The 15,805-nt window shown below is 42.9% G+C and overlaps 1 protein-coding gene across 1 annotated transcript in view; it reads left to right on the top strand.

Annotated features, from left to right (window-relative positions):
- LOC137367179 (dynein axonemal heavy chain 8-like) overlaps positions 1-15,805 on the top strand; it is a 2,062,041-nt gene that overhangs the window by 428,127 nt on the left and 1,618,109 nt on the right. Inside the window, exon 16 of the mRNA XM_068028615.1 lies at positions 2,572-2,691. Within this exon, the coding sequence (XP_067884716.1) occupies positions 2,572-2,691 (120 nt within the window). The remainder of the gene's footprint in view (positions 1-2,571; positions 2,692-15,805) is intronic.

The raw sequence follows: 15,805 nt of genomic DNA, 5'->3' as shown, positions 1-15,805 counted from the left end.
GGCAGCTAGCTGCACTTGCATAACTTCAGTCTGAGCTTCCACTACAGGGATGACTTCTGATTTGTGCTGTAATGGAAACAGACATTGGCCATCAGACACTGCATCTCAGTTGGGTCCGCAAGTGTTTTTTATGGAGTTGACCACAACTTTCACACTGGAAAGGATTGGGCTCTAAGATCTACACAAAGCCATGGGCAAGATTGGTGCCAGAGACTTGCATGTTCCTTGACCATGACTGCAGGCTTTCTGCCAGGCTTGCCAATACACCAAACATTTCGATGTACATACCCATCAGCCTTTACTTGTACACTACCCCCATCGATGTATTCATCTGAGTCTTTAGCAGAACTTGTCTGCAACCTAACCCTTCAGCAAACTGGCACCTGCACCACTTTTCCCCATGTACTTGCTGCCCTTCAATCCTGCTCAATGATTCACAATTTGCAGAATCTGCCTCTTTGCTACCCTCTAAACTACATGCAGTGCCAGTACCTGAGCTGGTGTCTGCAAGTGAGATCGAGAGTGGGCTGAATTTTATTTCTGGAGGGAGCGGAGCAGCCACTCCAATGACATGGGGGCAGCCACTGCCACTCCATCTCCAGCGATGGCGTCTGGTGCCACTGAACAGGCACCAGTGCCATCTTTTAAAGGGCTTCAAGCCCTGCAATTGAATTTACATATCTAAAGAGAAATTTAATTTCATAAAACTAAAAAAAAAGGAATCGCCTCTCCCGCCCTGCCAGTGACCACACTTTTTTCTGCTGGGAAAGGCCAAAAAATAAAGTTTATTCCCAACATGACTTTTTTTCCCCCCCCCCCCCCTGAACTTGGTCACCTTTGCCGTTCAACCTCTTCCCACCATCCCCACAACCAATTAAGGTTTTTCATGACCCCCGCCCTGATAATTTCAGTCCTCCCCACCCACCACTCCATTTGGAGTTTGGGAGGTGTGCGAGTTGCAGCTGGCGCCCATAATATCAGCGTGGGACAGCTGCTAGGACCAGGTAAGTTCATCTTAATTTTAAAAATTAATTTTAATATTCAAGTGGCCCTGCCGCTTGGGGTGGTGGGGGCACACCAAGGCCTTGCTGCCAGTAATACGCGGTGGGGTCTTCGCCACGTTGGGGGTTGTGGCGGGTTGTATTTGACAGGCCACCCTGTCACTACCACACACCCCCCCCCCCCTCTCCCGACGCTGAGGGGGTCGTAAAATTCAGCTCAGAGTTCCTTCAGTCTCCTTCACATTGGGCTCCTTCACTACTGCAAGACCAGGTTGCACTTCTTGGCTGTCTCAAAGAAGAAAGGCACAAGGGTAGGGTTATGATGAGAGGATTGGAATGGATGCATGCTTAGATCATCTGCAATTTGTAAATCAGAGGAGATTGTGGGATGAGAGGAGTTGAATGTGAGAAAGAGGATTAGATATAAGCATACTGTCTCTTTTTTGATGTCAGTCCTGCTGTTGGCCATGGCCTCCTTCATGCCTATAATGAAGGCAAACACCCTCTCCTCCATCGAAGTAAGGACAAGCAGCCTCACGTGCTCTGTTAGGTGCTGCTGCCTGTTATGTACCACCTTGTCTTGCCAGGATGTTGGGCCCTGTAACCTTTGCTGTATCCAATGTGCTTAGTCACTTCTTGATATCAAGTGGAGTAATTCAAATTGGCTGAAGACTGGCATCTGTGATGGTCAACTACTGGCACTTCTGGCTGAAGGTTGTCAGTACTTGAGGTTGGCTTTTTCACTGGCTCCACTATTGTTTGAAGATGGGCTCGTTTGTGGAGCCTCCTGCCATTTGTTTAGGTTGGTTGTTAACCAGGACTGCAGGATGGATAAGCAAAAAGAAAAGCACATAATGCAGAAGCCCATTCAAGTGGGGGGGAATGTAAATGAAAGTGGTATTGATAGGCAATATAGTCAGGAATAGATGCTGTCCTCTGAGGTAGAGGCTGGGAGTTATGAAGGTTGCATTGCTTGCCTAGTGCAGCAGGTGAAGAACTTGGAGTGGAAGGGGGAAAATCCAGTTGTCATAGTCCATATAGGAATCAGTGACATAAGTAGAATGAAGTCCTGTAGAAGCAGACTGAGGAACTGAGTTCCAAATTAATAAACAGAACCTCAAGAGTAATAAGCTCTGGATTGCTACCTGAGCCATGTGCAAATTTGGCAAAGGGTCAAGCAGATTAGAGAAATAAACACATGGCTAAAAGAGGATTGATAACCTAAACAGGTTAACAGCTCATAATAAATGAATCCATTGGGCTATATGCTACTTTCCAAAACTACCAAGAGTGATAAGGGGTAAAATTTGTAGGGTGCTTATAGTTGTTACGAGGATGTCAATTAAATGCTGGGGAAATCATGCTTGTCTGAACTCAAACTTAGTTGATACTATTTTCAAAAAAGGCCTGTATTGATACCATACAAAATATCGGGTTATTTAAAAACAAACTAGAAAAATAAGATTTATAAGGAGAATAAGACTTAGCACAATAAGTTGTAAAATACATCCTTTTATGTTGATCAATTTGTTGTCTGAATTTTCACTTTTATAATTCTGTCTATCTGCAGCATTACCAGGCTAGTAAAGAGAAACCACCACTTGCCAGAGACATGCCTCCTGTAGCTGGAAAGATATTATGGGTGAGACAGCTCTTCCGACGCATATATGAGCCCATTGACTATTTCTATGTAAGCCATTCTATTATGAAATGATTAGATATTAATAGAATTGTATTTAAAGAAAATGTATTTTTCTCCAGTTTGATTGTGGTCATTGAATTCCTTGCCTTTGATTTATAGTGGGGTGGTAAATCCAGATGCCAGAATGCCTTGAACTTAACTCTCTCCCAAATCACAGGGAAGTGGCTATTTAAATAGTCAGGCTGATAGGGCTATAGCCGACACAACAAGAATAACCACCTCCAAAGTACTTTCAAGAAATTTGAGCAGCCTTCTGCACCTGATGAGATTACAGCAAGTACAGTTCCCAGGATAGCCTGGGAATATGACGATTCATGTACAGAGCATGATTGGAGGTTATCTCCTTTTGGATAAAATATTATCCTAAAGTAATGTTGGTTGTGGCAGTCTCTAATGTTCACATAGCAAAATTTGAAGGATTAATTAATCTTCCTGTGCTGACCAACGTTCCTCCCTCAACCCAGACCACCAAAATCAAATTACCTGTTTGTCTCATTTGCTGTTCAGGACTTTCCTGCATTCAAATTGGATGCTGCATGTACATACCAAACAATGGTTGCTATGCTCCACTAATTAAATGTGAAGGCTTTGGGCATTGTGAGTTAATTATAGGGTGCAGTGTTCTTTATAGGTGTATCAAAACTGTAAATTCTATATATACCATTTGAGAAAAAGACTGAGAAAAATGCACCATCTGTGGCTAACCAAGCAAGTTCAGGATGGTATCAAATTGAAAGAAAAGGCAAACAATGCTGTGAAGATTAGTAGTAGGCCAGAAGCCTGGGAAAATTTTAGAAACCAGCAAAATATTAATTAAAAAAAAAGATGGAAAAATTAGAATGAGAGTAAACTAGCAAGAAATATAAAAACAAACAGTGAGAGCTTCTACAACTATATAAAAAGGAAGAGAGTAGTGAAAGTAAGCATGGTCCCTTAGGATGAGACTGAGGAATTAATACATGACCAATTTTGGGTTTAATTTGGTCTTTCCATGTGTCCAAACCCCTCTCTGGAATTGTGAATTTAAGATCCGTAGCTTCTATTTGTTTTATTTTCACTTTTGAGTTTATCCCTCCAGCATCAAATTTCCCATGCTTTTTCAGCCCTGCACTGATTCTACTTTGGCCACCATTTCTCCCTGTGAAATCTTGCTGCTAAACTTCGGATTTATTTCCTCCTTGTTTTACATGTTTTGTAGCCACTAATATACTCCTTTAACTCCCTTCTGTTAGAGTATCGAGTATTTGCAGCCTTGTATTTTCTTTTTGTTCACTCCAGTCACCACATATAAAAGTGCCAACCTCAAATCTGTCCTCGCTAAGGATATTTGATTTTTCCAGGTGCTGCCTGATTAGTGCTGTTAGGCACAAATCTTTTAGCTTCTTTCAGGGTTGCTCACCAGATCCCCAATTATTGCTTGGTTCCCTGACCTTGAAGGCTGCAATTGCTGGGCATGATTTTTACAGGCCAATTCCCTGTGTCTCCTTGGTCCACGAAGCAGTTCAGGAGCTTTTCCACAGCCTGTTCTGAAGTTTTGGTGCTTTTTTCAGCCAGAGTGTTGCGGAGGTTAGATCACAAAGTATTTAAAGAGGAGGTAGATAGATTTTTGAAATATCAGAGTTGAGGGCTATGAGGAGCTGGCATGAAAGAGGAGTTGAGGTCTGGGCCAGATCATGATCTTATTGAATGGCTGGGCAGCCTTGAGGGGCTGAATGGCCTACTCCTGCTTCTATTTCTTGTATTCTTATCCCTCTTGAAAGTGTTTCTCCAAATTCTTCTGGGTGCAGCATGGTAAGGACCACAAATCTTGATCCTACCACTGACTACCATGTATGTTTGTTTGGTATGCTGCCACTTTAATATGATTAGCTAGTCTAACTTAGAGAGAGGAAAGGCAGCAAGACCTGGACAACATCCAGGCTTGGGCTAATAAGTGGCATGTAACATTCATAGGCAAGGATTATCTTGAGAGAATCTAACCATCTCCCCTTGACATTCAATGGCATTATGATCCCTCCGATCCCTACTATCAACATCCTGGGGATTACCATTGACCACAAACTGAACTGGAGTAGTCATATAAATACCATGACTACAAGAGCAGGTCAGAGGCTAGAAATCCTGTGGCAGGTTATTCACAATCTGACTCCCCAAAGCCTGGCCACCATCTACAAGGCACATGTCAGGAGTGTGATGGAATACTCTCCACTTGCCTGGATGGATGCAGCTCCAACAACACTAGAAGCTCAACACCACTGTTAGCGGGAATGAATCTAGAATAGATTGTATAGGACTTTGGTTCGGCCACATTTGGAATACTGCGTGCAGTTCTGGTCGCCACATTACCAAAAGGATGTGGATGCTTTGGAGAGGGTGCAGAGGAGGTTCACCAGGATGTTGCCTGGTATGGAGGGCGCTAGCTATGAAGAGAGGTTGAGTAGATTAGGATTATTTTCATTAGAAAGACGGAGGTTGAGGGGGGACCTGATTGAGGTGTACAAAATCATGAGAGGTATAGACAGGGTGGATAGCAAGAGGCTTTTTCCCAGAGTGGGGGATTCAATTACAAGGGGACACGAGTTCAAAGTGAAAGGGGAAAAGTTTAGGGGGGATATGCGTGGAAAGTTCTTTACGCAGAGGGTGGTGGGTGCCTGGAACGCGTTGCTAGCGGAGGTGGTAGATGCGGGCACGATGGCGTCTTTTAAGATGTATCTAGACAGATACATGAATGGGCAGGAAGAAAAGAGATACAGACCCTGAGATAGAGGATCTGGATCGGCGCAGGCTTGGAGGGCCGAAGGGCCTGTTCCTGTGCTGTAATTTTCTTTGTTCTTTGTTCTTTGTTCTAGAAGAATCACTCGACACTCAGGTCTGCTCCAATGTCAAACAGTTTATTTAGTTACGCCAGCGGGGAGCAGGTCACTGGGCTGTCCAGATGCCTCTCCACTGAACAAAGGAAAATCATCCATACTTATACATTTTCAAACAGTTACTCAGCGCATCCTGGCCGGACATGGTCCAATCACAATGATTATCGATTATATACATTGATTATTGGAGCCAATAGAAGCGGTTACTGGGCATAGAGGGGCTGCATGGCCGGCCCATACACAGATAGGGGATTACTCATGATGTTTTCCATACCCCCTTATCTTCACCTCGTTACCGGCCCATACACAGATAGGGGATTATTCATGATGTTTTCACGTCGTTACAGGCTAGCACCTTTGTCAGCATTCCACAAGGGTGTCTGCTTTTGATTTTAATTAGCCTTTTGTTTGAGATTGGATTACTCAGCTCCTGTGGAATGTGGTCAAGTTCGCTGAGCCCCATGGTGCTTTGCAACCTCCTCACTGTTCACTAATATTATGTTACTGGTTACTCAAATAATATTTAAACAGTATGATATTTACTGTAGGTGCCTCTGCGCTTGGGAATACCCTACAACAATCCCCCCTTTCGGTAGGAGACTAACCCTAGTCTTCCCAACCGACACTATTTATTTATTTATTTATTTTTTTTTAACCCTTTAAACTCGCCCGGTATTCCCTGCCTCGGACGTGCTGGCCAGTCACGTGATTTCAGGAATTCCGGTCGTACTATATCACATTAATGTGATCCAAATGACTTATTCCCCTGGATAGACAAATTGTCTGTCTTGCTTTTGCTCTAGTTTTCACCCTCCTTCGCTGCACATATCGTCTGCATGATCGGCAGGCCAGTTTGCCCCATGTTATGGCCAGTATCAACTGTACTCCGACTAGCACATGAGAAATTATCCTAATCCAAGGGTGGATATTGACGTTCATCCCCCAATCCCAGATCTTCTCCCACCAACTCCGGTCCTGCAATTCTGTGTCCGTATCTTTCTCTAGCTTTTTGATTTTTGTCTGCAGTTGGTGGTAGAGTTTTACGGATTGGCCCACCCTGAGCCTTAATTCCCTTAGTACTTCGGCCAGGTGTGGGATGGGGACTGGCTCCGGTTCCTTGTAATCCTGTAGGTGGTCATGGAGATAATCAGTGACGTTAATGATCTTGGTACCTCTATGCCGAACCTGGATAATTCGGGCTTGCCCTATAGTGACTGGTCGTAAGGGCGGAAAGCAAAAGTTAGAAAATGGGATAGGGCATTGTAGATTATTGTAGTGGTAGGAACTTTCTGTGGTGGAAACGCAGTATTTCCCTTTACCTCCGTAGCCTGTTCTTGCAAAATGCTTTGGGGCAGGTATGATCTCTACGACACAACCGTCGGTTCGATTGAAACCACATTCATCCAGTTCTCCCTGTCCCACTGGGTGAGGACATACTGTAAGTCCCCCCTTTGCTTTCATCCCATGAGGGAGGTTTCATATAGTGTATTGTTTCTGAGAATGGCAGAGGTTTCAGTTAAATAGTAGCGGAGGGAGGTATTACCCCGTACGACCCCAATATTTTCCAACTGGTAATGGGGAAATGGCCCTGAGTCCCTACAGTGACTATTGGGATCATCAGGACTATTGCCACTCCTGTAGCTTTGCCCATTTCACAATCTGGGTTCATTGGGTATACTCTGGTGAGTCCTTTCGGAGTACAATTGTCCAGTGTCCCTTTTCGCTCGGCTAGCCGAGCCAGATGTGGGCTGTCTATCCAATCGGGCACCTTCCCCCCCCCCTTTGGATCTGATCGAGGTTGTGTCGTGTTTGTCCCACCATCCACAATCCATAAGCGTGACCGAGTTGTCCCTGCCTTAGCTTTGCGGCATCTTCCCGTTCTCTTTCTATGAGGTGGTTGACGGTTCTGGAATGTGCCTCTAATATTGTAATTCCGTCTAATTGTATCTCCGTGCCCTCTTCTCCCAGATTGGTCTGATCCTCCTGATTTTTCTCTGCTGTCTTTAAGAGTCCCTTCATTACTCCTTTAAGGTGTTCCATCTTTTCATTCAGGCCTTATATATCTAATGAGTTTACTATGGAGGCACCGGTATTGAATCCAGTAGCAACGTCATTAACTATCCCCCTCTTTGTTCTATAAAGCTGATCCTGGCCTCTAAATCTAGTGGCACCCATGGCATCGGCAGCCTGCTGCATTACAATCTTATTTAATACACTATACATATTTCTTGCCTGTTCTGTACAATATCCTGGCATTTGCATCCCTGAGATATTGACCAGGACAGGCACAATCTCATGTTTAACATTATCATACAACGCTTCCCCTGGGCTCTATGTACCCACACACATCCATGTTCCTTTCACCTTTCCTTATCTGTTGCCCAATGGGAGGGGCACAAACCATTCCAAAGACACAGCTCTCAGTTACCCCTTCCCCTTTCTGTCTGATCACGCAGTTAGCACGGTTATCTGTGGAACACCGTACACATACTGCATCTTTGCCCGGATTCACCGTAAGCCATGCAGTCAAGTAGGTTTACTTGCCATTATACACTTCCCATCCAACATGTTCAATGCCCCATAGTTCATATAGTCCATATTAATACTCCTTTCATTAATCCGTTGTGCATCCATTTTGGTCTTTGTTCTTCCTCTCCGGATATTAGCATCAGGCCCCACAGCCACTACAGTCCGGTTCTTTCCCATTCGCCACTGGTGGTTATATCTGTAATTTAAACACACTGCCTTGGTGGTCACCAGGTGTTAGTACTTGTCCATGTTGTGAGTATCCCCCGATGAGGGATCCATGTCTACCTGTGGGGACCGAACATGTCCTGGGGAATCCAGGAGTTAATTTATATTCTTATCATCTCTACTCTTTCGAAATTATCTATACGGTCCCATCACGCTCGGGCTTCGTTCCCCACAATCCTTGCCCAGTTAGTAGCCCATCTAATAATAATCCAAATGCCTATCAACACTACCATTATTCCCAGCCCCCCGAGTAGTCCATTCTCAAGTGTATTCTTCCATTCCCGGTATCTCTTTGCGTACCAGGTGGTGTTTATTTCGGAGTCTATCATTTGCTGTTGTCTTTATATACCTTCAGTTGGGACCAATGTTTCCATCGGCCCTTCCCTTTACCATTACTTTGTCTCCCACAACAGGCACCTTTGTCTGTTCCTCTATCATGTTTCTATAGAACCTCCTGCCTCACCTTGTGCAGTTGTCTGCACAACTCCTTCAAAAATCTTTTAACCCTTTCTCTAGCGGGTCCTATTTCCTCACTACCTGCTATGACATGCCCTGACAACCTCATTGCCCTTCCTATCATTATTAAGGTGTTTAATTTATCCTGATTATTATAAAGTCATTTTCTCTGAGTTGTCTCACTGCACTGGCTGCATTAAACATTTCATGCCATGCTGTTTCTCAAGTTGGTAAACATGTTTGAGACCCGTTCGTCAGGTGATCTTATCAAAAGATCAAAAATGGCCAGACTTTCAAATGTAGCTCTCCTAAAAACCCATATCTCCAAGAGAAAACTATCTAAACTTATCTACACTTTCCTGACTTTCACTGTAAAATTCTAGACTTCTTGGAAATTTCACACAATATTATTTTAGCTGTTTGAATTCTAATTTCACCATTTGTTTATACCCAGAATTCCTTTATTAGCTCTTGCATCAGCCAGATCTAATTGCCAATTCCTATTAATTATAATTCTATTTCATTTTGAGCCCTGGAGAACCTTTACAATTAATATTCATAATTCCTTAAAACAGAAATCAAACATTTCCATTTGATTTCAGGCATTACTATATATTGTTTTTTTTTACCTTAGATGACATTTTAATTCCTTAAATAACTTGCCAAATTAAACCTGGATTTTCGACATCTCAGATTATTCCAAATTCAAATAACAGTAAATTTTCCTTTGAATGCTTTAAATAACCACTCATATCAATTTAATTTTGTTTATCGATTCCAATTTCTTATGCCCAGACTTGGTGACATTGCATTTGTTTTTTATTAAAGACAGAAGTGCTTGCAACTATTTCTCCTTCTCAAGCACTTTGTCTCATTGATAAAGATAGTTGCAGCAAGGTTAATTTCTTGCTTGTCTCCAAATGGGCGGAGCAAAGCATTCTCCGCTGCATCGCTTTACGTAACCCTTTTTTTTAATAGAAAAGAACTAAACTCCATTTTAAATGTTTTTTGGTATCCTTAGGATTTTCAAACAACAAAATCTTTAGTAACATTATCAACTTCAAAGGAAACCATCTCCATCAGGAAGGACAGCATTTTAGATTAAATTCCAATTGTTTCCAAACTTTTAGCATCTTTTGTAAGAGGTTTCTAATCCAAGGATTTTTTTATAACAAAGATGATTCCAAATTCCAATTCACTGCAATAAATATTTAAAAATCAAAACTGCCGATGTTATGAGTGAGTCCTATGTCCGGAACTTAAGACTCCCCCAAAACTCGACATGCTAAACTTGAAAGTTCATTGTGGTTGCAAATGACATTTCCATTTTTTTTTTTCAACTGAACAGGTCAATTAACCTTAACAGTATTAATTTAATTCAGACTTATTAACTTATAATACTTATTAACTACACACAGAACAGAATAGCACATGCATTTTTTTTAAAGATAGGTAAGTTACGTCATTTTTTCTTGTACTTCGGGCGCCTTTTCAAATGACTGTAATAAAACCAAAAACTAAAGAAAAAGTTATTTAACATTCTTACAACAAAAGACTTAACACCAGCTCCTTACACAAACTTTAATCTTTCCCATTATCTCCTTTGCTTATCCTTCTCTCCCTTGCTTATCCTTCTCTCCCTGAAAACCAATATCCAATTCCTGACATTTGCTACTTAAAACAGTCAGTAAAACATGTCTTTAATTTAAACTCCAAAACTAGAACAGATTTTAAACTGGAACTCCAATTAAAGCAGGAGTTGTAAACTTCAAATTGGATTTCTGCCAAACATCTTCAGACCTTCAAGGCTGAAGCTTATCTCTTAGAAAATTGTTCATTGCCTTTTCACAGTTGCAAAACCAACTTTTAAAATAATAAAACTTAAACTTGAATTATATTTTAAGTTAATATCCCATTCCTGGGTGCACAATCTTAAATCGAAATGAACACACTCAACAATCACTTTTCACACTCATTCAATTCCAAACAACTTAATAGACTCATGCTTTCAACATTAAAGCCAGACAACAAAGAGTTAATGACAGTCAGTTCTACAGAACACAAGCTGCACATCCCAGACATTCAATTCATTCGTGGACGCTTCCAACATTCTCAGTCGAATCAAAGACAGTAACTTGTTTTTACTCTAAAACATAGTCTTTTATGTCGCTCTGCCATAAAGTTAGTGAATGCTTTTCTTCTTTTTGTCACCACTCCCTTTGTTTTGCGGCAGGGTCGTGGGGATTCCAATTAGATGTAATCATCTTATCAATCAACTTTTTATGTTTCTCTGCCAAGTGGCAGGTAAGGGACCCCTCTGATCCCCGCTCGAGCTCTATCTTTTCACTGGCCAGGCTTGGGTAGGATTAGAACCGTTAGAATCTACTCTGCGGTCCGCTTTTAACCTAGCGCAACTTGTAGTAGACCGTCTCCTGGCTAACTGTCGGGTCACAAGTCTGTCCATATTTCATACAACAAGCTTATATATATACGCATACATATATTCCAAACCCTCCCTGACAGTGCCTACGTCTCTTAACGAACTACCTACCACCATTTGACCATTGTTCAGATCCTGTTCACAAACTTGGCATTCGTCGGTCGCGAAACACCACCCAGGCCCCGGGATAAGCTTTAAAGATACTCACCCGGTATTCCTGATGGCATTAATGACCGCCGAATCTTGTTCTCAAGTTTGGGATCAGGCTTCAGCCAACTCCCCCTTGCCCCTTTACGTTCCCTTCGCCCACTTAATTCCTGGCCTTAATGTGGGACTCAGTCCTCTTAATTTCCGGCTCAGGCTGGGTGATTGGGATATCAGGGTCGCAGAAGAGTTGACTTGCACCTGATCCTGCCGACTATGCCAATTGTTAGCGGGAATGAATCTAGAAGAATCACTCGACACTCAGGTCTGCTCCAATGTCACAGTTTATTTAGTTATGCCAGCAGGGAGCAGGTCACTGGGCTGTCCAGATGCCTCTCCACTGAACAAAGGAAAATCATCCATACTTATACATTTTCAAACAGTTACTCAGCCCATCCCGGCCGGACATGGTCCAATCACAATGATTATCGAATATATACATTGATTATTGGAGCCAATAGAAGCGGTTACTGGGCATAGAGGGGCTGCATGACCGGCCCATACACAGATAGGGGATTACTCATGATGTTTTCCATACCCCCTTATCTTCACCTCGTTACCGGCCCATACACAGATAGTGGATTATTCATGATGTTTTCACGTCGTTACAGGCTAGCACCTTTGTCAGCATTCCACAAGGGTGTCTGCTTTTGATTTTAATTAGCCTTTTGTTTGAGATTGGATTACTCAGCTCCTGTGGAATGTGGTCAAGTTCACTGAGCCCCATGGTGCTTTGCAACCTCCTCACTGTTCACTAATATTATGTTACTGGTTACTCAAATAATATTTAAACAGTATGATATTAACTGCAGGTGCCTCTGCGCTTGGGAATACCCTGCAACACCACCATCCAGGACAAAGCAGTCCATCTACAAACATTCACTCCCTGCACCACCAACACAGTGGCAGCAGTATGTACTATCTACAAGATGTACTGCAGCAATGCACCAAGGCTCCATAGACATCACCTTCCAAACCCGTGACCACCTAGAAGGAGAAGGGCAGCAAATGCATAGGAACACCACCTGCAAGTTCCCTTCTAAGCCACACACCATCCTGACTTGGAACTGTATCACCGTTCCTTCACTAACAGCACTATGGATGTACCTACACCACATGGACTGCTGTGGTTCAAGAAGGTGGCTCACCACCACCTTCTCAAGAGCAATTAGGAATGGGCTATAAATGCTGGCAAAGCCAGCGATGCCCACATCCCATGAATGAAAAGATTCCTTAGTCTGGAGCAATTAGAACATTAACCTTTATTACTTTATAACTCCTCTAAAGCCACACTGCATCTCTAAGTCCCTGACACATGTGATCTCTTGCATCATGCTCGGAGGTATTCTTTGCACTTAAACATAACCATTTCTCTCTCTTGTACTACAGACCATACAAAAAGGTCAAGGTTGAGGAGGACACAGGGGCCTCTGACGTCAGGCTCCTTGGTGGGGGATGCTGGAAGATCAGTGAGGCAAATGCCTGCCAAGGAACCCAACGCTGGGAGGGCCAGGCCTGATGGCGAGGCTCCGTGGCGGCTCCCCGCCGCTGGGCGATGGGACCCTACTTGGCATATGTAAATGAAGTGAATAAATTATAATACTTGGCTGGAATCTTCCAGGCCCGCCGTGATCTTGAGGGGCAGCTGACACCCCAGCGCCTTCATTTTCCCCACCTGAGGAAAGCAGGCTGCACACTGGTGGGTAGGGGGGAATGTAAATTTTAGTGGAGGGGACGGGATTAAATTACCATCAATGTAGGTAGGGGATGGTGGGTAGGGATGAACTTTGTGCAGTCTTGGGTTGGGAGGGGAAGGTCATATTTCAAAGTTGTGTTTTGGGGGGAGGAAAGGGCAAATACTGAGTGTTATTGGGGTGGGTGGGATAGGGGCAATAGAATTTTTATTGCAACAGTGTGGGGTGTATGTCATTAAAAATTTTAAATCAACCAGCAGGGCTGGCTGGCTGCTCTTTAAAAATGGTATCAGCTGACACCAGCGCCGGAGAGTCCGCCCCCTCCACGTGTTTGGGGGGGGTGGGGGTGGTGGTGTGCAAGCTGACTCTGGTATTTAAATGAGCTGCCACACAGTACATCAGGCAGCTTGGCAATGCACAGCCCACACGCGCAGGCGGCCATTTTATTAGCCCACTGCTGGCAATGTTGGCCTTTAGCAGATTCATTGATTCTGGAAAGGTCCCAGCAGATTGGAATATTGTGAATGTGACATCTTTAAGAAAGGAGGGAGATAGAAAGCAGGAAGCTGTAGGCCAGTTAGCCTACCAAGTCTCTTGGGGAAAATGCTAGAATCCATTATTAGAAGGTAACATTTAGAAAATCATAATACAATTAGGCAGAGCCAACATGGTTTTGTGAAATGGAAATGGTGTTTAACTTATTTGAGGCAGTAACAAGCAAGGTAGATAAAGGGGAACTTGGTGTACTTGGATTTCCAAAAGGCAGTCAATTGAATTGCTACATCAAAGGTTGCTACAAAAATATAAAAGCTCATAGTGTAGGGAGTAGAATATTAGCATAGATAGAGGATTGGTTAGCTAACAAGAAGCAGAGAGTAGGGATAAATGGGCCTTTTCCGGGTTGGCGACCTGTTACTAGAGTGCTACAGGGATCAGTGCTGGGGCCTCAACTATTTACAATCCATATTGATGACTTGTAAGAAGTGATGGAATGTATAGTAGCTAATTTTGCTGATGACACAGATAAGAAGGAAAGTAAGCTGTCAAGAGGACATCAGTACCTACAAAGATAGATTGAGATAGGTTAACTGAGCAGGTTAAAAATTTGACAGATGAAGTATAATGTGGGAAAATGTGAACTCCATGGTACAGAGGGATCTGGGTGTCCTGGTACATGAATCACAATGTTAGTCTATAGGTACAGCAAGTGATAAGGAAGACATGGATTGTTTATTGCAAGGGGAATTGAGTATAAAAGTAGGGAAGAGTTCCTCCAGCTGTACAGGGCCTTAGATTGCATCTAGAGTACTGTGTAGTTTTGATCTCCTGACTTGAAAGATATAACAGCATTAGAAGCAGTTCAGAGAAGGTTCACATGACTGATTCTGGGGATGAAGGGGTTATCTTGTGAGAAAAGACTGAGCAGGTTGGGCCTATACCCATTGGCATTTAGAAGAATGAGAGGTGATCTTAATGAAACATGAGGTCCTGAGGGGACTTGACAGGGTGGATGCTGAAAGGATGTTTCCTCTTTGAGACTAGAACCGGAGGACACAGTTTAAAAAAAATAAGGGGTCTCCCATTTAAGACAAATGAGGAGAAACTTTTTTTTTTCTCTGAGGGTCACTAAGCTGTGAAATTCTCTGCTCCAGAGTGTAGTGGAGGCAGGGTCATTGAATATTTTTAAGGCTGTTAGAGATTTTTGATTGACAAGGGAGTCAGCAGTTATGGGGCAGACAGGAAGGTGGAGTTGATGCCACAATCAGATCAGCCATGAGAGCAGGCTTGAGGGGCCAAATGGTCCACTTCTGCTTTATTTCTTATGTTCTTTGTTAGTCCTGCAACAAAATCCTCCATGAATGAGGCCTAAGTGGTTTCAAACAATGCATTTTAATTTCTACTGAATTACATTAAATGACAAGCAATTAATACAATGCATTTCTTCTATGAAGCCCAAACTGGTCAGGCTTGCAATCTTCATGGACTACTGTTCAGGCAAAAGGATATCTGATTGTTCAAAAGAGTGCTATGACTATGGAGGAGCCAAATTCTACCTTAATACTTTATACTTGGGCTGCATGTATTCATAACAGTAGCACACCAAGCATTATGTCATTCTTGAGGCAATGGCACAAGATCAAAAGAATTTGTTGTTTCCCACCATTCCAACAGTGACTATAGTTCAAAAGTGCTTTAACTGTAAAGCATTTTGGGATGCCCTGAGATCTTGAATAGTGCTACATAAATGCACGTCCTTTCCTTTTTCCTTAATCCCTGTGTCCTGCATTTTTTGACCCAAGTGAGATTTTGCTTTTTTCTACAATGAATTTTATTTGCCATCTGGCTGCCCATGTGAGCATATGAATTAGGAGAAGTAGGACACTCGGCCCCTCAAGCCTGCTGTGCTATTCAATAAGATCATGGCTGATCTGATTGTAACCTCAACACATTCCCACCTATACCCAATAACCTTTCACCCCTTGCTTATCAAGAATCTATCAACCTCTGCCTTAAAAATATTCAAAGACTCTGCTTCCACTGCCTTTTGAGGAAGAGTTCCAAAGAGTCATGACTCTGAAAGAAAAACATTTCTCCTCATATCTCTTAAATGGGCGACCCCTTTATTTTTAAGGAGTGACCCCTAGTCCTAGGTTCCCCACAAGGGGAAACATTCTTTGTACATC

This window comes from Heterodontus francisci, chromosome 3 (assembly GCF_036365525.1).
Source record: "Heterodontus francisci isolate sHetFra1 chromosome 3, sHetFra1.hap1, whole genome shotgun sequence".
Lineage (NCBI taxonomy): Eukaryota > Metazoa > Chordata > Chondrichthyes > Heterodontiformes > Heterodontidae > Heterodontus > Heterodontus francisci.
Note: the sequence above shows the minus strand (reverse complement) of the source record. Positions and strands in the feature narration are given on the sequence as shown.